Here is a 25,994-nt window from a genome sequence, read left to right as displayed (position 1 = left end):
TATCTCCATACTGTTTTCCATAGTGGTTGTACCAATTTACATTCCCACCAACAGTGCAAGAGGGTTCCCTTTTCTTCACACCCTCCCCAGCATCTGTTATTTGTGAACTTGTTAATGATGGCCATTCTGACTGGTGTGAGGTGGTACCTTATAGTTGTCTTGATTTGCATTTCTATAACAATCAATGATGTTGTGCATTTTTTCATGTGCTTGTTGGCCTTCTGTATCTACTTTGGAGAAACATTTATTCAGGTTTTTTGCCCATTTTTCACTTGGGTTGTTGGCTTTTTTGCTGTTGAGTTGTGTAAGTTGTTTATATATTTTAGAGATTAACCCCTTGTCCATTGCATCATTTTAAACTATTTTCTCCCATTCTGTAAGTTGCCTTTTTGGGTTTTTTAATGGTTTCCTTTGCTGTGCAAAAGCTTTTCAGTTTGATCAGGTCCCATTGGTTTATTTTTACTTTTATTTCTGTTGCTTTGGGATACTGACCTGAGAAAACATTTGTAAGGTTGAAATATAAGACAAGACACCATCAATCTCCTGGAAGATAACATAAGCAAAACATTCTCTGACATCAACCTTACAAATCTAAATTTTCTACTGTGTCATTTAGGATCTCCATTGCCTTATTGATTTTCTGTCTAGAGAATCTGTCCATTGAGGTGAATGGGGTGTTAAAAACTCTTACTGTTGTGGTATTCTCATCACATTCTCCAGAAATGTACTTTGAATGAAAGGACATAGTTGTTGAAAAATTGCCTAAATTATTTTATAATAATAGCTTTTACATATCATACTAGCTAGACTTTATTAAATGTTTCTTCAACATTCCATGATTATGATAGTAAAACTCTAACTTAAACCATATTAAAACTAAGAAAGCAAGGCAACTATGGCCTAGCCTAAATGATTAAATGCCTAGATTTAGTAAAACATGTTTTTGGGTACAGAATGTAAGATTGTAGTCAGGTATAAGAATATTCAAGTTGGGGAGTTCCCATTGTGGCTCAGCAGAAACTAATCTGACTAGGAACCATGAAATTGTGGGTTCAATCTCTGGCCTCACTCAGTGGGTTAAGGATCCAGCATTGCCATGAGCTGTGGTGTAGGTCACAGACGCAGCTTGGATCTGGTGTTGCTGTGGCTGTGGCATAGGCCTGCAGCAACAGCTCCAATTAGACCCCTAGCCTGGGAACCTCCATATGCTATTTGTGCAACCCTGAAAGGACAAAAAGACAAAATAATAATAATAATATTCAAGTTTGTATTATTTTATTTGTCAAAATATTATCTATCGCTGACAGTGTCCTGGGCATTGTTCCAAGATTCTGATTCTGTGGTCTCATCTTAATGTCAAAACTCCTATGATTTTAATTATAACACTTTGACAACTAAGTCAAGAATAGCAGTGAGCATATCTCCTTCCTAGAATGTATGCCAAACATCTTGCGGTGAATCTCCCAATGATGACACTTTGCCTCTCTTCCTCTGACAGCACATGACTGATGTCCTTGCAGATATGGGGGGGCCCCCATCTGTGGGGGTGGATGGTGTGGTCAGCTGACCCCCAACAGACCAGAACTTTCTTTAGGTTGTGCCTCCTCTCTTAACCTTTCTCACCTGGGGGCAGGATAATTTAGTGACAAGGAATCTAGCCTTTGGAGCCAACCCATTTGGGTTCAAATTCTGGCTCCACCTCTTAGAGGAATGTGACTTTCATGATTTGCTTACCCCCTTGGTGACAGTGACTCAGTGTCCTTGTTTGTAAAATGGCAATAATAATAATAATAATAATAATAATAATAATAATGATGATGATGATGATGATGATGTTCACCTCACTGGGTGGTTGTGAGAATGAAGCAGTTAATACATGTAAATCATTTAGGACTGTATCTGGCACAAAGTGAGTTCTAGAGAAGGCTTGGCTTTGTCATTGTATTATTGTGCATGTCTGGAATTGGTCCCTGAATTCTTCTGGGATGTGGTGAGTTGTAAAAGTTAAGTTGAAGTTACTCATGACTGAGTCATACTAGCTATGTGTTTTTAAAAGGAAATCTTGAAATTTGCATTTGTTTCACATGGAGCTCCAGGGTTGAAGGATATAATTTTCCTTGTCATTTCTCTTAAGGCAGCCTTCTTACTCAAACCCCCAACTATTTCTCTGAACTCTTTAGAAAAACTTCCTTTTCCTATCCAAACTTGAGAGTCCCATGGGCACTTAAATCTGAGGAGCTGGAATCTGTTTTTGGATGAGACAGTGTCATATCTGGACCCCAAACCAAACATTTTCAAGATCCCATAAAGTCCTGCTTGCTTATCATTGCTTGCCCCTACTTTGCTTTCCAAACTCTCAGCACCAAAGCAGCCATAACTGACTGAGCCTTCCTAACTGGTGTCTGACAAAGTGTCAATGAGTATCTGAAAGAGCAGTCTCAAAGTCCCAAGACTTTGAAAGTATTTGGAACTCAAAGGGCAATAATTTCAGGTCAATAAACAACAGGCATCAGTCAGCTTGAGAGACTGATGCTAAAATAGGGAGATGATTTGACTGCTCCTTCTAAAGGATTATTCAATGCCCTCATGTTTAAATATTTATGTACCAAGGTCAAGAATTCTTGGTACATGATGCATGAGCATGTTTACAAGTCATGATTTGTGGCTAAAATTAAAAATTTCAGGGTGGGTGGAGTGGTAAGTTGAAGAATGTCTTTTAAGAGCTCCCCTTTAAAATAAAAGAGAGAGTGCATGCATGTGAGGAGCCTTCAAGGAGGGAGCCACAAGATCTGGAAACTATTCGCAGCTCAGTCATTGACCTGGAGTTCATTCCCTCTGTCCTTCAGTTTGGGTAAGCATCGATTACTTATCTAAAATTTCTGGTAAAAGCTTTTCCATACATGTAACAAGTAAAGCACCAAGAATTCATGTTTAGGGGAAATGTGCTTTCTTAAAATACATCAAGTGTTGTTGTATTCATTCTGTATTTCTCTGTCACTTCCATCCCTCCCTTGATTTTTTAAGAATATATATATATATATATATATATATATATATATATATATAGTTATTCTATATATACTATATATATATAGTTGTTATTCTTCTGCTGAGAGGAAAAAAGAGTGTAATTATTTTTCAGACTTTCAACTCTTCTTAGAAAGCCTACGTTGAATCTTGGGGACAAATTGGAACAAGGACAAATGGGAGGTGTTGGCATAGTGTTGAGGGCAATTATTTGATGACTGTTTTACCCATCACTTTGCCTGTGTCCTTGTGGGTCCTGTGTGTGTGTGTATGTGTGTGTACGTGCAGCTCCCAGCCTGTGTAGATGTCTGTGGTTTTGTATAAGCATTTATATTGTATTTTCTAGGGTCTGTTGAATGTTATGGCATTATTTTCTTTCAAAAATAGAAACTCATTTTCCTTCCTCTTACTTTAGCTTCTTTCAGTACATTTCTCATGAGACTGTAAAGAGCACAGTCATCCTAAGGCCTGCATGATCCAAAGGTCCAGTAGGAATAAATGCAATGATGCATGTCTGAAGCCTGCTCCTACACATAAACACATATGTATATATACTAAAGATCTGCTAATGATGAGTTCTCCTGGAGAGTATTGAGCTGGCAGAAGTCACAGCTATAAATATTTTGCTTGTGATTTAGTACGATTTGTTTTTTGGCAGAGATACTGACAATACTTTTTAGCTAGAAATTGTAAGGAGCACCAACAATCTCCTAGGGAAAAGGATCACCATCGTGTGTTGCAGATTCAACCTGAATCATCTCGAGAGTCAGGCACCAACACTTGCTCAGGATTGAGAGACTGAGAATGAGACTTTGGGTCTTGACAATTCTATCAATGGTTCTACCTTCCACATCAGCTAAGTTTAGTAAGTATTTCTATGAACTGAAATTTTTTAAATTTTATATTAAGTAATTCTAAGAACCTTTACCTTGTTTTACAGTGCTTGTTGCCAGTGGCTCCAGCTCAGTGGTAACCTGGAAAACTCAATTATGTTCTACAGTCAATCTTCATCACCAGTCTATCAGGACAAATTCTTCACAACATATCATTTTGATTATACATATTCAAATACATCGCATTTTTTTTCTTGTCTTTTTTTTTTTTTAGAGGCACACCCATGGCATATGCAAGTTACCAGGCTAGGGGCTGCATTAGAGCTGCAGCTGCCGGCCTATACCACAGCCACAGCAACGCCGAATCTGAGCCATGTTTGCAACCTATGCTGCAGCTTGCCATAACAATGGATCCTTAACCCACTGACGGAGGCCAGGGATCAAACCCACATCTCATGGATATGAGTCGGGTTCTTAACCTGCTGAACCACAATGGTAACTCCATACATCATAATTTAACAGGATGCCTGCACATAGGATTTATTGTCAGCATTTGTTAAACTACAGCAACATGCTTTGTGTAGATGGATGTGATTGCTTTCTGTTGGAGAGATATGGGGGGGTTAGTTTCCCCATCTAATTAAATTAAATTAAATCAACTAATCTGTGGTACACATTAGAATGTTTCAGCAAAACTCTCCGATCATTTACTTATTCTTTCTCTGTTTAAGTGCACAAAGAGTGACCCATTTCTAAATTTAATCTTAGAAGGGGATATTTAGAAGCTAGAAACTGTAATCTTTTTATATGGTCATATCAGGATCATATTATATATATATTTTTTTCTTTTTAATTTGCAGTCAAATCATCTTGGGGCCTGGAAAATGAGGCTTTAATTGTGAGATGTCCCAGACAAGAACACTCTCGATACCCTGTGGACTGGTATTACTCAAATGACAAGAGTATCAGCACCCAGGGAAGAAGCCACATTGTTGCCTCAGGCGAGCGCCTTAAGTTTCTCCCAGCCAAAGTCAGTGACACTGGATTTTATACTTGCATCATCAGAAGGTACCATCCAGGCCTGCTCCTTGGTCTTTAAGTGTTGATATCCTGAGCTGCCCTCACTTCCCTTTGCTTTCCAGACCTTTCTGGAATGGTTGAATTTATTAAATGGCTTGAATGAAAGAGCACTTCTAGGTACACCTGCAGGTTGGAGTTTAGGCAGTGGTGAACTGACCTTTGGGACATATAATTTCAGGGGTTAATTTGTAGCCCAATTAGGAAAAGACCTAGCTTTTCTAGGGACCAGTGAACTAAGAGAAACTGCTCACTTTGGGCTCCAAATCAGGACAAACCAGCATAAAAAACAGTAACCTAGATGTGGGCCATCACGGTGGTCTATGATGGATATGAGAGATCACCTATGCCTTCCAACTGCGGGGCAAGCCCAGGAGGATTACAGGAGATTGGGTGCCTGAAAACCACTTGCTCCACGTATAAACTGTCAAGTGCTATAATTTGGTGCCTGTTTTGTACACACAAGATGTCTGATAAACTACATCAAAAGGCAAGATGTGTGTAGTTAGGTGCACAGGTTCTGAGGTCAAACAGTCTCAAATTCACAGTCTGTCACTAGGTAGCTGTGGGTGGCTGGCAAGTTACTTCTCCATCCTTGTCTCCTCAGCTGTAAAACATGTGATAATAGAACCCACTTCAAAGTGTGGTGTGAGAATAAGATGAGGTAATGTTACCACTGTGAGTGGTACATAGTAAACTCAATACATGTTAATTATCTTTATTTTATCCATTCTTGGCATTATAGCACACATAGTATACAAAGAAACAGTGAAGGAGTCAGTTTTAGGACTATTGTAGGGTTTATGTTTTATCTAAAGTGTAACAAAAAAAGCATTTAAAACTCTAGATTTTTATGATTTTAATTTTATTTTTCATTTTTTCGAGCTTTATTGATATAAATTTTTAAATTTATAAACTAAATTTATATAGTTTTTAAATTTTATTGAAATATAGTTGACTTACAAAGTAGTGTTGATTTCAGGCTTCCAGCAAAGTAAATCAGTTCTATAACTGACACTAAGTAAGTTTCTCTGTGCTACACAGTAGGTCCCCATTATCCATCTCTTCTATATATAGTAGGGTGTATATATCTAATGATTATTTTAAAATAAGAACCACTATATATCAGTTGTTTTAAGAAGAAAAGCAATATTAAGTGAAAGTTATATTTCATAGTGTTCAGTGACTTAAAAAATTGTTTGATTTGTTTTAATAGTCCTACCTCCAATAAGACTGGATATGTGAATGTCACCATTCACAAAAAACAACCAGGTTGCCATATTCCAGATCATCTGGTATACACTACAACTTCTGGATCAGAAAAAAATTCCAAAATAGTTTGTCCTACAATTGACCTCTACAATTGGACAGCACCTGTTGAGTGGTTTAAGGTAATAGGAAACTTGTGGGAAGTCAGTGAAAATTACACTATGAAAATAGACGTTAGTAAAGAATGACTGAAAGTGGACTGGACATTTTCATTTCAGAACTGTGAAGTTCTTCAAGGATCAAGGTACCAAGCATACAGGGCATTTTTGCTGATTGACAATGCAACCAGCAAGGACACCGGTGATTACACATGTAAATTTCTGCACAATGAGAATGGAGTCAATTATAGTGTGTCAGCAACCAGGTCATTTACAGTTATTGGTAAGCACCTAAGTTTAACATAATGCAATACTTGAAAAAAGGTAACGTGAGTGAAGTTGAGCCCTTCTTGTTGGCTTGCCTGTACTTTCATCCTCCTCCTGGAACTTCCTTCTCCCTCATCTTATCTTTCACATTCTCTACTACAACACAGATTTAGATATTTTCTAAATGCACTATCAGATTTAAGACATTTTAGAAGGAAATTATGTCACTAATCCAAAGCCACACATGTTCACTCCCCTATGGCTTAATTTTTCAAAGGTAACATCATCTAAAGTTCCCTCCTGGCCTAGTAGGTTAAGGATCTGGTGTTGTCACTGCTGTGGCTTGGGTTCAGTCCCTGACCTGGGAACTCTCACATGCCCCAAGCATGGCCAAAAAACCCCAAAATAACAATAACAAGATAATGTGATCTGAACACTAACCAAACTAACTTTGAACAGCAAAACAACTGTCTGGAGAACAGGATTAACTCTCTTTCTCCCAATTTGTTGTCAGAGGTTCTATGAGTAGGAAAAAAAAACCTATTTAATCTCTAATACAACTAACTGGATTAGAAGTTTTGTAAGAAGATTTTTTAAATTTAATTGTACAGTTGCATTATTTAATTATAATTATCATAACTTCTTTGATGGAGAGGAAATCAGAATCAGATCTAAGAAGACTTCAGCATTCCAAGAATGATGTCAAATGACCCCATTTATGGTGGATTATGCACTTATTTACTATGAGATATATTTCTTCTCCAGAGATTCCTTGTTTGTGTATCAATTGTAGATTTTTGGTTTGCAGTTATTCTGAAGTTTTGATATAAGAGTCTATATGTATATGAGATTGTTTTAAGTTGTTGTTCTCTTAATTGCAAATTCATCTCCAGTGTCATGCATTTGTACCCACCTCTTCTCATGATTTCTGATTTTGATGGTATAATTGTGCACGGATAATTTCATATCTTTACTGTATATGTACCTTTACTGGTGAGCCTTGTCATTTGTGGAATTTTTGTTCCCTGTTGCTGTGTTTTCTTTTCTGCCTAGAGAAGTTCCTTTAGTATTTGTTGTAAGGCTGGTTTAGTGTTGCTGAATTCTCTCAACTTTTGCTTATCTGTGAAGGTTTTTATTTCTCCTTCAAATCTGAATGAGAGCCTTGCTGGGTAGAGTAATCTTGGTTGGAGGTTTTTTCCTTTCATCACATTAACTATATCATGCCACTCCCTTCTGGCCTGCAGAGTTTCTGTTGAAAAATCTGCCGATAACCTTATTGGGGTTCCCTTGTATGTTACTTGTTTCTTTTCCCTAGCTGCTTTCAGGATTTTCTCTTTGTCTTTAATTTTGGTTAGTTTGATTAATATGTGTCTCAGTGTGTTCCTCCTTGGGTTTACTTTATATGGTACTCATTGTGCTTCCTGGATTTGAGTGGGTGGTTCCTTTCCTATGTTAGGGAAGTTTTTGGCTATTATCTCTTGGAATATTTTTTCTGTCCCCTTCTCTCTCTCTCTTCTCTTTCTGGCACCCCTATAATACAGATGTTGGTGCATTTCACATTGTCCCGGAGTTCTCTGAGACTCTCTACATTTGTTTTCAATCTTTTTTCTCTTTTCTGTTCTGCATCCATAATTTCCACTAATCTGTCATCCACTTTGCTTATTCATTCTTCTGCCTCCTGTATTCTGCTGTTAGCTGCTTCTAGTGAATTTTTTATTTTAGTTATTGTATTTCGCATCTCTTCTTGTTTAAGTTTGATATCTTAATTGCAAACACTTTGGTCAGTGTTTCCTATAAGTTATCCCTCTTTGCCTCCAGTTTATTTCCAATGTCTTGCATCATCTTTAGTATCAACAATCTAAAGTCTTTTTCCTGGAAGCTGAGACTCTCCTCATTGCTTAGCTGATTTTCTGGAGTTTTTCCTTTCTCCCTCATCTGAGCTATAGTTCTCTGTCTTTTCATTTTTATAGGTTTTTGGTGTGGTGACCTTTTTATAGATAATAGAGTTGTAGCCTCTCTTACTTCTGGTGTCTGCCCCCCTTGTGGCTCAAGTCAGTATGGGGGCTTGCTGTAGGCTCCCTGATAGGAGGGGCTGATGCCTGCCCACTGGTAGGTGGAGCTGATTCTAATCCCTCTGGTGGATGGGGATTAGTCTGGATGGGATTAAAGGCAGTTGTGTGCCTGAGGGGTCTTTAGGTAGCCTGTTTACTGAGGGGTGGGGCTGTGATCCCACAGATTTTTGTTTGCCCTGGGGCTTTTCAGTGCTGACTGATGGGTGGGGCTGGATTATCCCAAAATGGCCACCTCCAGAGAAAGGCACAGTTGCTGAATATTCCGCAGAGCTTTGCTTTCAATGTCCATCCTCACAACAAGCCACATTCACCCATGTTTTCCCAGGAGGTCCTCCAAGAACTGTAGTCAGGTTTGACCCAGATTCCTATGGAGACTTTGCTCTGCCCTGGGATCCAGTGCATGTGAAATTCCATGTGCACCTTTTAAGAATGGGGTCTCCATTTCCTCCAGTCCTGTGGAGCTCCTGCACACAAGCCCCACTGGCCTTCAATGCCAGATGCTCCAGGGGCTCTTTCTCCCAGTGCCAGATCCCTGCAGGTGAGGGTTTGATGTGGGGCTCAGAACTCTCACTCCTGTAGGTGAGTCTCTGTGAACCAGTTAGTTTTCAGTCTGTGGAGCTTCCCACCCCAGAGGTATGGGGTTGTTTATATCATGAAATCGCCCCTCCTACCTCTTGATGTGGGCCTCCTCTTTTTCTTCTGGAGTAGGGTATCTTTTTTGAGGTTTCTGGTCCATTTGGGTGGAGATTGCTCAGCCTTTAGTTGTGAATTTTGTTGTTTTTAGGAGAGAAGTTGAGCTCCAGTCCTTCTATTCCACCATCTTAATCCTCTCTCAGTAAGAAGCTTTATAAAGAGATACATAGATGTTGTTGGGTGGTTTTTAAAGCTCTCAACATCATCCATGACCTTCAGGAGGTCATTTAATTCTATTTTTTTTCAAATTTACTTTAAATTTTATAAAATCCCACAAGGGCAAGACTTTATAATCAAAAATATCAAATTTACAAAGAGTTGAGGTCTTCTTAGCATAGCTGGACTTATTGGTGTAGATGAAGCAGCACTTTTATATGTGGCAGATTTCTTAGGGGAAAGCAACAGTGGAGAGACATTTTTGTTTGGAGTTTTCAAATGCTCCATTCCTGTAGGATAATCATCACCAGACAACACTGGGGTTAGTGCATCTCGGTGTTTCACATCAAAACCTGTAGGGTCCTGAAATAATTGAGATTCAAGGAGTGCAGAAATGCAGCCATGTTCCACAAGACCCCTTCTTTCACTGTCTCTAGGCATTTGTGCCACAGGAATTAGAACTTCCTGATAGGGTGGGCCCCCTGGGAGGAAAGCAGTTGGCAGAAGTGTGGACTTAGGTTTATCACTTTTGTGAGTCTTTTTAAATCTCCCCTGTAGCATTATGCTTCTTCTATAGAATTGTGGTTTACTGACAATTGCTACATCATGCAATTAACTTCATGGATCAAATAGCATTTGTTTCAATGATAAAAAAAAACAAAATAAAGATGTCAAAAAACACAGTAGATAGTAAGAGAAAGTATCACTAGAATGCTTTTGTTTCATTTGTGTGTGGGTACATGCATGCGTATTTGTTGCCATAGGTCACTATCCAAAAACTTGAGAAATGTGACTATGAAATAAGATAGAAGTATGAAAATACAAGCTTTATATTGATGCCCACCCAACACCCTCCTAATATTTCCATTCTCTTTTCATCTCTAATTTCAGATGAGCAAAGTGTTTCTTTGTTTCCAGAAATTATAGCTCCTTCACAAAATGAAACAAAGGATGTGGAAATTGGTAAGAAAACATTAACAGTACTTGCACACGTTGCCTGGAAAATCCTTCCATATGATTCCTGTTCTGAATTCCCCAAGTGGAGGTTGGGCTATTAGCTTAGAGGATCTTAACATTTAAAAGAGATGCCTTATTTGGAAACACCAATCTCAGGGACTTGCTAGTGTTAGAAACATGTGGTCACAACAATATACAGCATGTCCATTTCTACTGCATTTTGTAATTCATGGTACTTTCATGCATGTACCCTCATTTCCTTTTCACTTCTATCTGGCAGTTGACATTGTCCCCACTGCATGCTTGTGAATACTTAGACTTGGATATGCTCAGTGACACACCCAAGGGTGTGGATAAACAATGGCAGAAGGGTGAGCCAGACTTTCTGCCTCTGCCCATCTCTGCCTTTCCTGGTTCCCTTCTAGATATGGAATCCACTTCAAAGTTCTTAGCATGTAAAACAAGACCACACTGACTGACAACCTCATGGTTGTTCCACTGATTTGCAGGATTTCCACATTCTTCCCTGCTTTTTCCCATGCTCTCCTTCTCACTCCTAGATGCTAAGCTCAAATATCCCCTTCTCTGTGAAATCCTCCATGCCAGCCTCCTTACCTTCTAGAGGGAAGGGTTAGAACCACCATCTGATCAAGTGCAGGGCCACCAAAGAAAATGTTGTCTAGCTTTCTATTAGGACACTAGTATATCTTGTGTTCTGATCATTTGTTTTTACTACTGTCACCTTCTAAGAGACTTTGAGCTCCTCATTCCTCTTCAGATGCCTAATTCTTGACATAGAAACTAAGGACTCAGAAAGGGAGGGCAGGAAGCAGCCCTTAATCTTTCAGTTTTGAAGGGAGGAAGTTGCAAGTTACAGGAGTGGGAATGGGGTGTGCTCTCATTGAAGGATTAAACACTAGGAGTATAGCTGAGTCAGGTAGAGTTGCCTTACCTGCAAAGATAGTTTACAGAGACCTGAAGAGAATTCAGTAGGGGGAGGAAGTTGTGCAAGAGGATAGTTAAAAATAAATTACAATGAAAAAAATAAAATAAATTATAATGTATATAGGAAAGGGAAATCTTAGATTGTAATGTGGTGTTAGTGAAGTCTCTTCAGTTTCTGCTGCAGGGGAGTGGGGGCTGAGCGTCAACCTGAACTGGGAGTGCAAGGAAGATGGTGAGGGAGAGGAGGAGGTCAGGGAGATGGGAGAAGAAGGTGGGGAAGACACGGAAGGGAAATTCATGGCTCACGCTAGATGTTCTGTGAGGTTTTGTTCACATTACATTAAACAAAGTCCTGTTTGCAGAACTTAGTTTTATTGGTGAATTCCTTTCCTTCTCATCTAGGAAAACCAGCAAACATAACGTGCTCTGCTTGCTTTGGGAAAGGCCCTCAGATCATGGCAGACGTGCTGTGGCAGGTTAACGGAAAAAATGTTAAGAACAATAGTGAAGCAAGGATACAAGAGGTACAAGAGCAAAATCAAAGGTAATTTTGACCTGTAGCTGAATCACCCCCTTCCCTTCCCACAGTTTGCAACTGCAAAGTAGGCGCCAAAAGTAACAGATTGCCTTCTTAGTTTCAGCAGTGAGCTGACTTGCTTAAACACCATTTTAATGATAAAGGAAGTAAAGGAAGAGGATTTATCTCTGAAGTACAACTGTGCGGCCTTGAATTTGCATGGTTTGAGCAAGCGCACCATGCGACTAAGGAGGAAAAATTCAAGTAAGACATGTCTCTGAGACTTAGGTCACCGGAATTGGCTGTATCAACTCTAAGCTAAAATCACTTTCTTAGAGAACAGCAGAGTGTTGGAGTGTGCTTCCAGGGGAATCCATCAAGACAACAGAGTGGTCCATCTCATAATTTGTCCTTCTCTTGAGAATGCTGACCATTTGTAATCTGGTCTTCTCAGAATATTTCCTGCTGTCTGGTCACATCTCCACTGCTTCACTTCTTTAACCTCCTCTTCCTCTCCTCCCCCTCCCCCATTCCCAGTCCCCCTCCTCTCCCTCCCCAATTCCCAGTCCCCCTCTTCCCCCTTCTTCTCCTTTCCCTTCTTCTCCTCCTCCTCTTGATTCTTCTCCAAAATCCAAATGCTTCCTTGGCCGTTCCAGTCCATTAACCCCATCTCACTGTATGTGAAAGAAAACACAACAGCAAACAGTGATCACATTGTTTTGTTACCTTTTATAATTTTTGTAACAAATATGTTCCCTTTTATAACTTGTAATTTTTTTCCTAAAGAACACTTATTTGTTTTTTTAGTGAGGTTGGCAAAGTCAAAGAAAAGGTAAAGCATTTAATTACTGCCTGGTCCAGTAGGAAAAATCTTAGCTGCTACTTTGTAATAAGACATGCCTTATAATTATTAAACTTTATAAGATATTAAATTTAGGTGGAACTCATGGGGAGTCTGGTAGCTCAGACAATTTCTTTATTGCATCTGTTATTCAACACGCAATTCAATTGTCACCTCTTCCAAGGAGCCTTCCTTGAACAGCAGTTTGGAGTACATCCTTCACTGTATTCCTATGGCATTCTGTCTCTGTCACTGCACTCGTTACACTTACAGAGATCTGTCTGAAGGTTCTGCTCCACATGACTGTAAACTTCATGAAGGCAGGAATGACATCTTACCCATCTTGGCATCCTGTGGTACAAGTGCCTGGCACCCAGCGCATGCTCAGTAACTATTTGTTGAATGAATAAATGAACACACACTAAAGTTATCAAGGAAAACTATGTTTGTACACTTCTCTTTCTCTTGCTATAAGTCTTAATTACACTCATAAGAACACAACACATTTACATTGGTTAGGTTGAATAACTTTCCTCATAAGTTGGAGAGGCCGAATTATTTACAGTTTCCCTAGAAGTTTGTTAGTTTGTAGTTTACTCTCGATCTAGCCTGCTTTGACTGACTTCATTATAACCTGATGCAATAAAATAGTTATAAAAATGTGAAACTGACTACTCTTCAGTGGATTGATTTCAGGCACTATGCATCATCTCTGAAAAAGGTAACATTCTCTTTCACAAATATTCCCATGAGAGGAGGAGGCAGGTGGAGAAACGATCTGTCTTGGGTGTAGGCAACAAGGGGATACATCCTCTGTAGAGAATTCAAGACAGAGAGAAGCCATGGAACAGTCACTGTGCTTTTCATCATCCACACGCCCAGACAGCATTAACAAGTCAGTGAGGCCACACTCCTTCCCTCTGGGGCAAGCACATCTTCCTCTCACTCCCCACATATGTTACTGTACTCAATGATGAAAGCAAAAATAATTGTTCAAATATTTCCTTCCCGGGCATCTGTCAGTTCCCTTACTTGTTTGCATGTCCAGGGAAAGACACTCCATTTGTTAGATGAAACACTTCATCCAGTGTAACAAAGAGTAGGGAGAAATTTTTGGCAAATATCTATATTTTTTTACCTGTACTTTACCACTATGTAGGTTTTTTTTTGGGGGGGGGGGCTGCACTTTCTCGTATGAAAGTTTCCAGGCCAGGGGTCAAATTGGAGCTGCAGCTGCCAGACTATGCCATAGCCACAGCAATGCCAGATCCTAGCAGCATCTGCAACCTACACCAAAGCTCATGGTAACAGCAGCACAGGATCTTTAACCCACTTATTGAACCTATGTCCTCATGGGTACTAGTTGGTTCCTTACTCTGAGCCACAACAGGGAGAGTTAAAATCCCACTTTATACCCCCAAGTGGGGGGTATCCCAGATGAACTTGGATAAACCCACAAAGGTACAGCGTGATTGGGAGAGAAGAGAAAACAGACCACCAATGGGATAATGGTCCTTTTGTCTCTGCCTGACGTGGTGCTTGGCATTTTTCTTGTTTTAACTACACTTTAACCACTGATTTTTAATTTTTTAAAACCAGTGGAATCATGAGGACTATAGATGATTTTCAATGCTGTCCTGTTCTGTGGGTTGTCAGAATAATTCCAGTTGTAACTGTGTCACCACAGGACCAGCACATGTGGGCCATGTTGCAAAGTTACCTTTGGGCGATGTTTGTGGGGCTGGTGGGCACCACAGATCCTGCAGGAAAGGGGAGGCCCCACCCCCTTAATTGCCATGGTGTCCTTATCCCCATGCTTGGCTTCTGTTGTCACTTTATGAATGTCCCTCAGGTACCTATGTATCAGAATTGTTTTCATCTTACATGTACTTGGTGATTTCGTTCCTTCTAATTTAGCTGGATTTGCTATCTTTCACCTGTTTTTCTTCAAATCAACATGGTTATACTCTTTTGACAACTGTGTAAATTAAAAATTGTTATAACTGCTCTTAATGGTCACAACTAATTCCTTTATTCCTAATCATAGAATAAAAGAAATTATAGCATTGTCTTAAATTTTTAAAAACAAAACCATAAAACCCTATGTCCCCATATTATTAAATATCATTAAACATTTGATACTCATAATAAGAGTAGCACACATTCATTCATTGTTCCCTATGTACCAGGACTTGCCATTATTTTCCATTTAATTTTTCATTTGTTTTATCAAAATCACCACAATGAAGAGACTTTTATTATTGTCTAATTTATAGATGAGAAAACTGGGGCAAAGAGAAGTTGGATAATTGGCCAGGTACCACAGTTACACAGCCCATAGCCAAAGGCAAGAAGTGTTTCCTCTTTATAAGCACTTACAGAAAGTATTCAGTGTTTAGTCATTACATACAAGAATTATTTATACATTTATAAAGTCACTGACATTTAGGGAGATATTGAACAACTTCCCTTCATGTCCTGGATTAATGTCTTTCTTCTAGTTGAAAGCAGCCAGTCACATGTGTAACTATTTCACAACAACTTCCATGAGAAATGTGGATTCCCAGGGTGCTTCCAGATAGGATTTGAGAAAAAGGAAACTTGAGAGGAATCTTGTTGAAATAATTTAAGTAGAAAGTATTTCTCTTTTAAACCAGTGCAGAAACGAGGCTCAGTTAACATTTTCAGTCCCTCCCCCACTCCGAGTTTTGAATCACTTCACCTTGGTCATTCTTGATTTCCAAGTGCTAGGTACTCAGGGAGCTGATGAACTAACAGAGGAATGTGTGAACATGGGCCAGTGATTTTCTAAGGCAAAACCAGGAGCCCATGCTTTGAGATCAGATGAAAATGAAAGAAAACTTTTCAGCCAAATCTCATTTGAGAGTCTTTTCATGTTTCTGCATAAGTGGGACTATTTGTAAGATAGTATCTGTAATGATTTTAAAGAGAGAAGTTGAGTTCCCACTGTGGTACAGTGAGTTAAGAATCCAACTGCAGCGGCTTGGGTCTCTGTGGAAGCGCAGGTTCAATCCCATGCCTGGCACAGTGGGTTAAAGGATCCAGTGTTACCTTAGCTGTGGCTCAAATTCAACCCCTGGTCCAGGACATCCATATGCCATGGGTACAGCCATAAAATTAAAAAAAAAAGAGGGAAGCAAACTTAAAACAGCCAAAAATACTACTGATGAGCACAGTTCTTTTGTTCAGTTTGTATACATCTGATACCATGAAGATGAGAGCCTTCTTGCACACATAAGTTGTGAAGCAATGAGTAAGGATAAAAGTTCAGTGATGGCTAAATGATGTTCACCAAAAGGAAAATAGAGAGCATGATTAGGACTTAAAACCCAGTAATTTGACCTCACCAAAGATGTATCAGAGACTTACTTAGCTCTTTTTTTTTTCCTGCATTCCTATGCCACTAACCCCAGATGCAATACATCCCCAAGACTTGATAATTCTTTCTCCTCAATGCTGCCAACACCAGGCTCATCCACTCTTTTCCAGGAATACAGGAGTCTAGAGCCTCCTCATCTTTCACTCTGAAACAGTGGGAACTTCCCATCCTGTTCTACTCTGAATAAATGTGGTCTCTTTCCTCAGAAATGAAACTTCCACTACCATGAGATTAACCTTGCTTGAGAACCACTTTCATTGTTAATAAACCTCTCAACATCCTTCAGTGGCTCCCATGACTGGAATAGAGACAAAATTCTTTAGCTGGAGGCTCAAGTCTGATCAGAACCTAGCCTTAGACCCACCTCCCCAGTGATATGTTCCAGTAATTCCCCAAATTGGATTATCCTCCTTCCTCAGAAAACTCCCCCATTGCACAGTATCCTCTCTTACCAAGATACTTTTCTTTTTTGGGTAGCAATCTGAATTCTAATTATCATCCGGGGACCTCATCCTGCAGGAAGCCTTCATTGCCCAGCCTAGCATGGAGGGAGTGCTCCTTCCTAAAACCTCTGTTAGCTAAAATGAATGCTTTCACTTCCTATCTTAGTTTAGATGTGTCTCTATACCCCCTTATGCTTTGAAAATTCTTTTTTTTACTTATTAATGCTTATTATTATTTTTAGTAGTTATTTCCCAATACAATTTTTTTTCTACTGAACAGCATGGTGAACCAGTTACACATACATGTACATATTCTCTTTTCACACATTATCATGTTCCATCATAAGTGACTAGACATAGTTTCCAGTGCTACACAGCAGGATCTCATTGCTAATCCATTCCAAAGGCAATAGTTTGTATCTATTAACTCCAAGCTCCCCAACCACTCCACTCCCTCCCCCTTCCCCTTGGCAACTACAAGTCTATTCTCCAAGTCATGAGTTTCTTTTCTGTGGAAAGGTTCATTTGTGCCTTATATTAGATTCCAGATATAAGTGGTATCATATGGTATTTGTCTTTCTCTTTCGGACTTACTTCACTCAGGATGAGAGTCTCTAGTTCCATCCATGTTGCTGCAAATGGCATTATTTCATTCTTTTTTATGGCTGAGTAGTATTCCATTGTGTATATGTACCACATCTTAATCCAATCGTCTGTTGATGGACATTCGGGTTGTTTCCATGTCTTGGCTATTGTGAATAGAGCTGCAATGAACATGAGGGTGCATGTGTCTTTTTTAAGGAGAGTTTTGTCTGGATGTGCCCAAGAGTGGGATTGCTGGGTCGTATGGTAGTTCTATGTATAGTTTTCTAAGGTATCTCCATACTGATCTCCATAGTGGTCATACCAGCTTACATTCCCACCAACAGGGCAGGGAGTGTTCCCTTTTCTCCGCACCCCTCCAGCATTTGTTGTTTGTGGACTTATTAATGATGGCCATTCTGACTGGTGTGAAGTGGTATCTCATGGTAGTTTTGATTTGCGTTTCTCTAATAATCAGGGATATTGAGCATTTTTTCATGTGCTTGTTGGCCATCTGTACATCTTCCTTGGATAAAAGTTTATCCAGGTCTTTTGCCCATTTTTCCATTGATTGATTGGCTTTTATGCTGTTGACTTGTATAAGTTGCTTGCATATTCTAGAGATTAAGCCCTTGTCAGTTGCATCATTTGAAACTATTTTCTCCCATTCCGTAAGTTGTCTTTTTGTTTTCTTTTTGGTTTCCTTTGCTGTGTAAAAGCTTGTCAGTTTGATTAGGTCCCACTGGTTTATTTTTGCTTTTATTTCTGTTACTTTGGGATACTGACCTGAGAAAATATTCATACGGTTGATGTCAGAGAATGTTTTCCCTATGTTCTCTTCCAGGAGTTTGATAGTGTCTTGTCTTATATTTAAGTCTTTAAACCATTTTGAGTTTATTTTCATGCATGGTGTGAGGGTGTGTCCTAGTTTCATTGATTTACATGTGACTGTCCAGGTTTCCCAGAAATGCTTGCTGGAAAGACTGTCATTTTCCCATTTTATGTTCTTGCCTCCTTTGTTGAAGATTAATTGACCATAGGGGTCTGGGTTTATTTCTGGGTTCTCTATTCTGTTCCTTTGGTCTGTATGTTTGTTTTGGTACCAGTACCACATTGTCTGGATGACTGTGGCTTTGTAATATTGTCTGAAGTCTGGGAGAGTTATGCCTCCTGCTTGGCTTTTGTTCCTCAGGATTGCTTTGGCAATTCTGGGTCTTTTGTGGTTCCATATAAATTTTTGGGTTGTTTGTTCTAGTTCTGTGAAAACTGTCATGGGTCATTTGATAGGAATTGCATTGAATCTGTATATTGCTTTGGGTGGTATGGCCGTTTTTTACAATATTAATTTTCCCAACCCAGGACCATGGAATATCTTTCCATTTCTTTACATCTTCTTTAATTTCCTTGATAAATGTTTTATAGTTCTCAGCATATAAGTCCTTTACGTCCTTGGTCAGGTGTATTCCCAGTTATTTGATTTTTTGGGGTGTAAATTTAAAAGGTATTGTATTTTTATATTCCTTTTCTAATATTTCATTGTTAGTATACAGAACTGCGCCTGATTTCTGAATGTGAATCTTATATCTGCTACTTTGCTGAATTTGTTGATCAGTTCTAGTAGTTTTGGGGTTGAGTCTTTAGGGTTTTCTATATATAGTATCATGTCATCTGCATACAGTGACAGTTTTACCTCTTCTCTTCCTATTTGGATGCCTTTTATTTCTTTTGTTTGTCTGATCACTGTGGCTAGCACTTCCAGTACTGTGTTGAATAACAGTGCTGCGAGTGGACAACTTTGTCTTGTTCCAGATTTTAGCGGAAAGGCTTTCAGTTTTTCTCCATTGAGTATTATATTTGCTGTGGGTTTGTCATAAATGGCTTTGATTATGTTAAGGTATGTTCCCTCTATGGTGAGAGTTTTTGACTTTGTCAAATGCTTTTTCTGCATCTATTGAGATGATCATGTGGTTTTTGACTTTTCTCTTGTTAATGTGGTGTATGACATTGATTGATTCGTGTATGTTGAGCCATTCTTGTGCACCTGGGATGAATCCCACCTGGTTGTAGTGTATGATCTTTTTTATATGTTTTTGGATTTGGATAGCTAAAATTTTGTTGAGAATTTTGCATCTATATTCATCAAAGATATTGGCTTATAATTTTCTTTTTTGGTGGTATCTTTGTCTGGTTTTGGAATTAGGGTGATGATGGCATCATAGAATGTCTTTGGGAGTGTTCCTTCTTCTTCAATCTTTTGAAAAAGTTTAAGGAGAATGGGTATAAGTTCTTCTTTGTATGTTTGGTAGAATTCACCTGTGAAGCCATCTGGTTCTGGACTTTTATTTGTAGGAAGTGTTTTTATGACTTATTCAATTTCATTTCTAGTGATTGGTCTGTTCAGTTGATCTATTTCTTCTTGATTCAGTTTTTGCAGGCTATAAGTCTCTAGAAAGTTGTCCATTTCTTCCAGGTTGTCAAATTTGTTGGCATACGATTGTTCATAGTATTCTTTCATGATTTTTTGTATTTCTGTAGTATCTGTTGTGACTTCTCCTTTCTCATTTCTTATTTTGTTTATTTGGGTTTTTTCTCTCTTCTTCTTAGTGAGTCTAGCCAAACGTTTGTCAATTTTGTTTACCTTTTCAAAGAACCAGCTCTTGGTTTTATTGATTTCTTTGATTTTTTTAAATCTCTATTTTATTGATTTCCTCTTTGATTTTATGATTTCCTTCCTTCTGCTGAATTAAGGTTTGTTCTCCTTTTTCTAATTCATTTAGGTGTGGGTTAAGTTGCTGATTTGAGATTTTTCTTCTTTTTTGAAGAAGGCCTGTATTTCTATGAATTTCCCTCTGAGCACTGCTTTTGTAGCATCCCATAGATTTTGAGTGGATGTGTCTTCATTATCATTTGTATTGAGGTATTTTTTAATTTCCTTTTTGATTTCCTCATTGACCCCTTGGTTTTTTTAGTAGCATGTTGTTTAGTCTCCATGTAGTAAGTTTTTTCTCATTTCTTTTCCTGTGGATGATTTCTAGTTTCATGCCATTGTGGTCAGAGAAGATACTTGAAATAATTTCTATATTCTTAAATTTACTGAGGTTAGCTTTGTGCCCCAGTATGTGCAATTCTTGAGAATGTTCCATGTGTACTTGAGAAGAATGTGTATTATGATTTTTTTGAATGTAATGAAAATGTCTATTAAGTCTAACTTCTCTATTGTGTCCTTTAGGATCTCTGTTGCCTTATTGATTTTCTGTCTAGAGGACCTGTCCATTGATGTGAGTAGGGTGTTAAAGTCTCCTACTATGATTGTATTCCCATCGATTTCTCCTTTTATGTCTGTTATATTTGTTGTAGGTATCTGGGTTATCCTATTTTAGGGGCATATATATTGATGATTGTAGTATCCTCTTCTTAGATGGATCCTTTAACCATTAAATAGTGTCCTTCTTTGTCTTTCTTTGTGGCCTTCGTTTTAAAGTCTGTTTTGTCTAATAGGAGTACTGCAACTCCTGCTTTCCCGTCTTGTCCATTGGCATGAAATATCTTTTCCCATCCCCTCACTTTTAATCTATATGTGTCCTTTGCTGTAAAGTGAGTTTCTTGTAGAGAGCAGATTGATGGTTTTTGCTTTTTTATCCAATATGCCACTCTATGTCTTTTGATTGGAGCATTTATCCCATTGACATTTGAGGTGATTATTGATAGATACGTATTTATTGCCATTTTAAACCTTTTTTTTCCAGTTGATTACATGTTTCTCTTTTCTTCTTTTCTTTTTTGGGTTGGATGGTTTCCATTTATTTTATGCTTGAGTACTTTTTTTTCAGTTTTTGTGAGTGTAATGTTTGGTTTTGATTTGTGGTTGCCCTGTTTTTCAAGCAAGTAAAGCCCTTCCTATATCTGCTTGCTTTTGCCTGATAGTCATATAGGCTCAGATACATCATTAAAATAAAAAAAGAATCTATATTTTCTTACTTTCCTTCCCCACATTGTATGACTTTGATGTCTTTTTTTTATATACACATCTTCATGTTTAGATCTATATGCTGGCTTATTTAAGTGATTGCTTTCCAACTGTGGTCTCCTCCATCCTAATTCTTCTTTTCTTTTTTTTTCTCTCTCTCTTTTTTAATTTAGAGAAGCCCTTTCAGTATTTCTTTTAGAATGGATTTAGTATTGCTGTACTCTTTTAGCTTTTGTTTATTGGAGAAATTCTTTATTTCCCCTTCTAATTTAAATGATATTCTTGCTGGATACAGTATTCTAGGTTGCAAATTTTTTCCTTTCAGCTCTTTAAATATATCTTGCCACTCCCTTCTGGACTGTAGTGTTTCTGTAGAGAAATGAGCTGATAGCCTTATGGGGGTTCCCTTATAATTAATGCTTCGTTTTTATTTTGCTGCCTTTAGAGTCCTCTCTTTATCTTTAACTTTTGCCATTTTTATTATAATATATCTTGGTGTGGGCCTGTTTGGGTTCAGCTTGCTTGGGACCCTCTGTGCTTCCTGTATCTTGATAGCAGTATGCTTTAGATTTGGATAGTTTTCAGCCATAATTTCTTCAAATATATTTTCAATCCCCTTTTCTTCTTCTTTTCCTTCTGGAATTCCTATTATGTGTAGATTGGCCTGCTTTATATTATCCCATATGTCTCTTATATTGCTTTCATGTTTTTTTCACTTGGTTTTCTGTCTGCTGTCCTGATTGGGTGATTTCCATTATTCTATCTTCCATGTCACTAATTCATTCCTCTGTATTATTCATTCTGGTCTTTATTGCCTTAAGCTCAGTTTGTATCTCTGCAAATGAATTTTCTATGGCTCCTCCTTATATTTTCTAGTTCATTTCTAAAGGAATGTGCATTTCTGTTAATATCCTCTCTTAATTCCATTAGTATTTTCAGTACCTCCCTTTTGAACTCAATGTCTGTCAGACTACAGAGGTCTGTTTCATTGTTGTCTGCTTTAGGTGAATTCTCCTGTTCCTTTAACTGGGAGTGGTTTCTGTGCTTCTTCATCTTGCTTGTGTTTTTCTTTTTCTGTGAGTTCAGGGAAGTCAAACTGTAGTCTTGTAAGGCTACTTCTATGCAAAAATATTCCTTTGTATTTTTGGGGGGTTACTATTTATTTTTGGTGTGGGAGTTTGAATATTTGCTGTCTCTTTCTTTTGAGAAGGCTGTTTTTCCCAGGATGCTCAGTGAGTTTTCAGGGAAAAGGAGGCAATGGGTAGGATCAGCAGTCAATGCCTGGTCGTTGGGCTCTCAATAGAAGAAAGGACCTGCAGGAAGGTGGCACAGGCTACTCCCAGTTGCAGGGCCCTGGGAAGTGGTAATAAGCTCTAGGCAGATCTTCAAGTTCACCAGAGCACTTGGCAATAGCAACAGGATGGTGCTTGAGTGCCCAGAGAAGCGAGAGCAACAGCAGCTTGTATTTGATTGCAATGCCCTCCTCTGAGGTGATTGGAACGGCAGTTGGTGCCTGTTCAGGGACCCCTATTGGGAGCAGGCCATGACCATCTCTATAGTCAGTGATAACTGCTGTGGTTTGCCCCCACCACCTGTAGACCATGCATGAAGAAACCCATCACACTTAGCCCACATATGAGGTGTTATAAAAGTGTGCAGGATCCTGGGAAGTGACAGAGATCAGACATGTGGGTACTGCCTGGAACATTTGGCAGTGGCAACAGCAGGGCAGGCATGTTCTCAGAGGTGCAAGAGCACCAACAGGTGGTGTTTGGTCACAAAGTCCTCCTCTGTGGTGCCCTTTGGGTGAATGGGGCTGCAAGTGATTTTTGTTCAAGTATCTCCAATGCCAGTGGGCCATGCCCACCTCTGGAATCAGGGATAGCTGAGGGGGTTTGCCCCTGTTGCCTTCTGCAGACCATGCAAGAAGCACCCTGTCCCATTTAGGCCACACAGGGGGTGCTGCACCAGTTGCTCCTAGTTGTAGGGTCTTGGGAAGGGACAGTGACCAAGTGTCTGGGGGTCACCCAGAGCATTTGGCAGTGGCAGCTGCAGGATGGGTGTGTTCCCAGGGGAGTGAGAGCAACAGTGTATGGTGCTTTGTTGCAATGCCCTCTTTTTTTCTTTTTTGGCAAACCCTGAGGTGACTGGGGTCGCTGGTAGATCCCATTCACAGGCCCCCAGTGGTGGCAAGCCACGCCTCCTTCTGGCCTTTGCAGTTTGCCCCTGCCACCTGTGGATCGTGCAAGAGGCACCACGTCATGCTTAGCCCCCTTATGCCCTTAGCCCACACAATAGGTGGGCCACTGGTAGCCTGCACAAGAAGTGCCTAATCTCCCTTAAAAGAGCAAGAGGCTTCTCGAAGCCTGTAGCCTCTGCAGAGTGGCCCTGCCCTCTAAGCCCGCAGGCATGCACATGCTCCAACAAAGGGAGTTTCCTATGTCGGCCCGCCCCTCCTCCTCTCCCCTCCCCAACAATGGATCCTTGCCTCTCCTGCAGGTCCAAACCTTCTCCTGGTGCCCTCTGCCATGGCATTACCCTCCTTAGCCCATGGAACACTGCTCCTTAGCCCCTCATACCATCCCCAGTTCTCTCCCTGGGACTGACCTCCCGAGTATGAGTCTCAAGGCCCAGCCCCAGCCCAAGCATCAGGCTGTGGTATCTGGGAGGTGGTTCAGATGGTCTGTGTGGCTCTCGCTCTGCTTTGCTGTTCTCAGTCCAGCTAGTATGCTTTACTTGGTGACTTTGAGGTCCTCCTGACTCAGCCAATCTTTCGTCAGTTAGGCTGCTTCCCAGGAGGTGGGTTCCTTTTCTCCTTCACAGCTCCCTCTCGAGAATGCTAGTCCCATCCTGATTCCTTTTCTCTCTCTTTTTCTCTTTTGTTCTACCTGGTTATGTCAAGAGTTTCTTGCCCTTTTTGGAGGTTTAAGTTCTTCTGCCAGCATTCAGTTGATGTTCTGTGCGAGTAGTTTTTTACATGTTGGTGTGTTTTGTTGATGTGTTTGTGGGAGAAGGTGTGTGTGACCTGTTACTCCTCTGCCATCTTGCTCCACCTCCCCCCTGAAAATTCTTTATAATGCCCAATCCAGTGCCTCACCCAAAGTAGGGGCTCAGTAAACTTTAATTTACAGACTCGCCAAACGGTGATGAAAATTCCACATAGACATCCCCTATATGAATCTCTTGTACACCCAAGGGAAGCCAGCATCTGTGTATTTGTTTATTTCCCCTTGTTTTAGTAATAATAATGATCATTTTTCTTCTCCCCATCTCTTTTTAATAGCTGATAAGCAAAACACCTACTATATGCTTGCAGGATTTAGCACGCTATTATTGCTAATCAATGTCTTCATGATAATTCTAAAAGTGTTCTGGATCGAGATTTTTCTGCTCTGGAGAGACATAGCTAGACCTTACAAAACTAGGAATGGTAAGTTTCAAGTTTTCTTCCAAAGATTTTTCTCTAATGGCTGTTGGTTGCTTTTCGAATAATCTCTTAACAGTTATGCTACTAAACCCAGATTCTCTCTTACTGGCTAGAACATCATCAATAAATCTTTCTGAGTCCACTCACAGGATGCTTTCCATCCACCCTTGTCACTCCTCGGGATTCTGAGATTCACCTCAACAGCCTAATTTTCCTCTCAGTAGATTGCTATTCATACTGAAGCCCCAATAACAGAATCTTCTCCAAGCCCAAAAAAGGCATTTTGGGAAATGTGTATTGGTAAAATTTTGTGGAAGTCAAAACATTAACAAAGTTGTTTCTGTTCTCCAGAAATGAACAGGTTAGAAAGGTCCATCAAAATGCAGGTGCATTTTACCAGAAACCCTGTTCCATAAAGTGCCTTACCTAGAATTGTGCACATATGTACACACATGATGGTAGATGCCATTCTTTCATTTGAAGGCAGACATAATTTTGATCTTCCATATGGGTCATTCAGCTAGAGCTGATTGCTTGATCTGTGGGAAATTCAGATCCCTTAAAAACTTCTACTCCTTCATCACATTAGCCTTTAGCATTTGTACTTCCCCATGCAGAAAACAAATGGCAATATTGGCATCTGCCTGGCACAGCAGAGAGCCCCTTATCCGTGGCAATCCATACTTATTAATAGATTATTAGTCAAACTTGACAATAAGCTAAACTAGTCAGGATCTGGCCTGTTGTCTATCATTCACTCTGAGATAATAGAAAGGAGACCTTTGGAACTAAGACTTGTTTCTGATGACATTTTGTGGCAGTAGATTGTTGTCACCATTTCTGGATTCTAGGATATTTGGGGGAATGAGATGCATTCACCAATGACCAAAAAACTCCCTAAAAAATGTTTACCAAGAGCCCAAATTTTAGGACCAAGCAACAAAGTTGTGTTTCTTTTTCTCATGTTCAGATGGAAAGATCTATGATGCTTATGTAATCTATCCACGGAACTGCAGAAACAGTCAGGAGGGGGACAGCCCTGTGGAGTCCTTTGTTCACCAGATTCTGCCTGACGTTCTTGAAAATATATGTGGCTACAACTTATGCATTTATGGGAGAGATCTACTCCCTGGAGAAGGTAAAACTCTCAACATACATAGGGAACAGAAATTCACATTCATCAGAAGGCTAAGTGATAGGTGGGCTTATCTCTACTTTGGATCAGGAGCTTCAATCATTATTCAGATCTTAAGACTAGAGCTTTTGAATATTTCTCCTGGAGTTCCCATTATGACTCAGCAAAACTGAATCTGACTAGCATCCATGAGGTTGCAGGTTCGATCCCTGGCCTCACTCAGTGGATTAAGGATCTGGCATTGCTGTGAGCTGTGGTGAAGGTTGCAGATGATGTGGCTCAGATCCT

At 39.6% G+C, this 25,994-nt stretch overlaps 1 protein-coding gene across 2 annotated transcripts in view; it reads left to right on the top strand.

Moving 5' to 3' along the window:
* Positions 1–3,137: 3,137 nt before the first annotated feature.
* IL1RL1 (interleukin 1 receptor like 1) overlaps positions 3,138–25,994 on the top strand; it is a 50,853-nt gene continuing 27,996 nt past the window's right edge. The window contains exons 1-9 of one of the 2 annotated variants that reach the window (XM_047781334.1): positions 3,138–3,892; positions 4,721–4,928; positions 6,154–6,328; positions 6,425–6,587; positions 10,384–10,455; positions 11,797–11,938; positions 12,030–12,175; positions 24,428–24,574; positions 25,542–25,709. In XM_047781334.1, coding sequence (XP_047637290.1) covers positions 3,832–3,892; positions 4,721–4,928; positions 6,154–6,328; positions 6,425–6,587; positions 10,384–10,455; positions 11,797–11,938; positions 12,030–12,175; positions 24,428–24,574; positions 25,542–25,709 — 1,282 coding nt within the window. In that variant the 5' untranslated portion in view covers positions 3,138–3,831. The remainder of the gene's footprint in view (positions 3,893–4,720; positions 4,929–6,153; positions 6,329–6,424; positions 6,588–10,383; positions 10,456–11,796; positions 11,939–12,029; positions 12,176–24,427; positions 24,575–25,541; positions 25,710–25,994) is intronic. The other variant, XM_047781335.1, reaches the window with a different exon arrangement.

The sequence above is a fragment of the Phacochoerus africanus genome, chromosome 5 (genome assembly GCF_016906955.1).
Source record: "Phacochoerus africanus isolate WHEZ1 chromosome 5, ROS_Pafr_v1, whole genome shotgun sequence".
Taxonomy (NCBI): Eukaryota; Metazoa; Chordata; class Mammalia; order Artiodactyla; family Suidae; genus Phacochoerus; species Phacochoerus africanus.
This window is presented reverse-complemented; position numbering and strand designations above follow the sequence as displayed.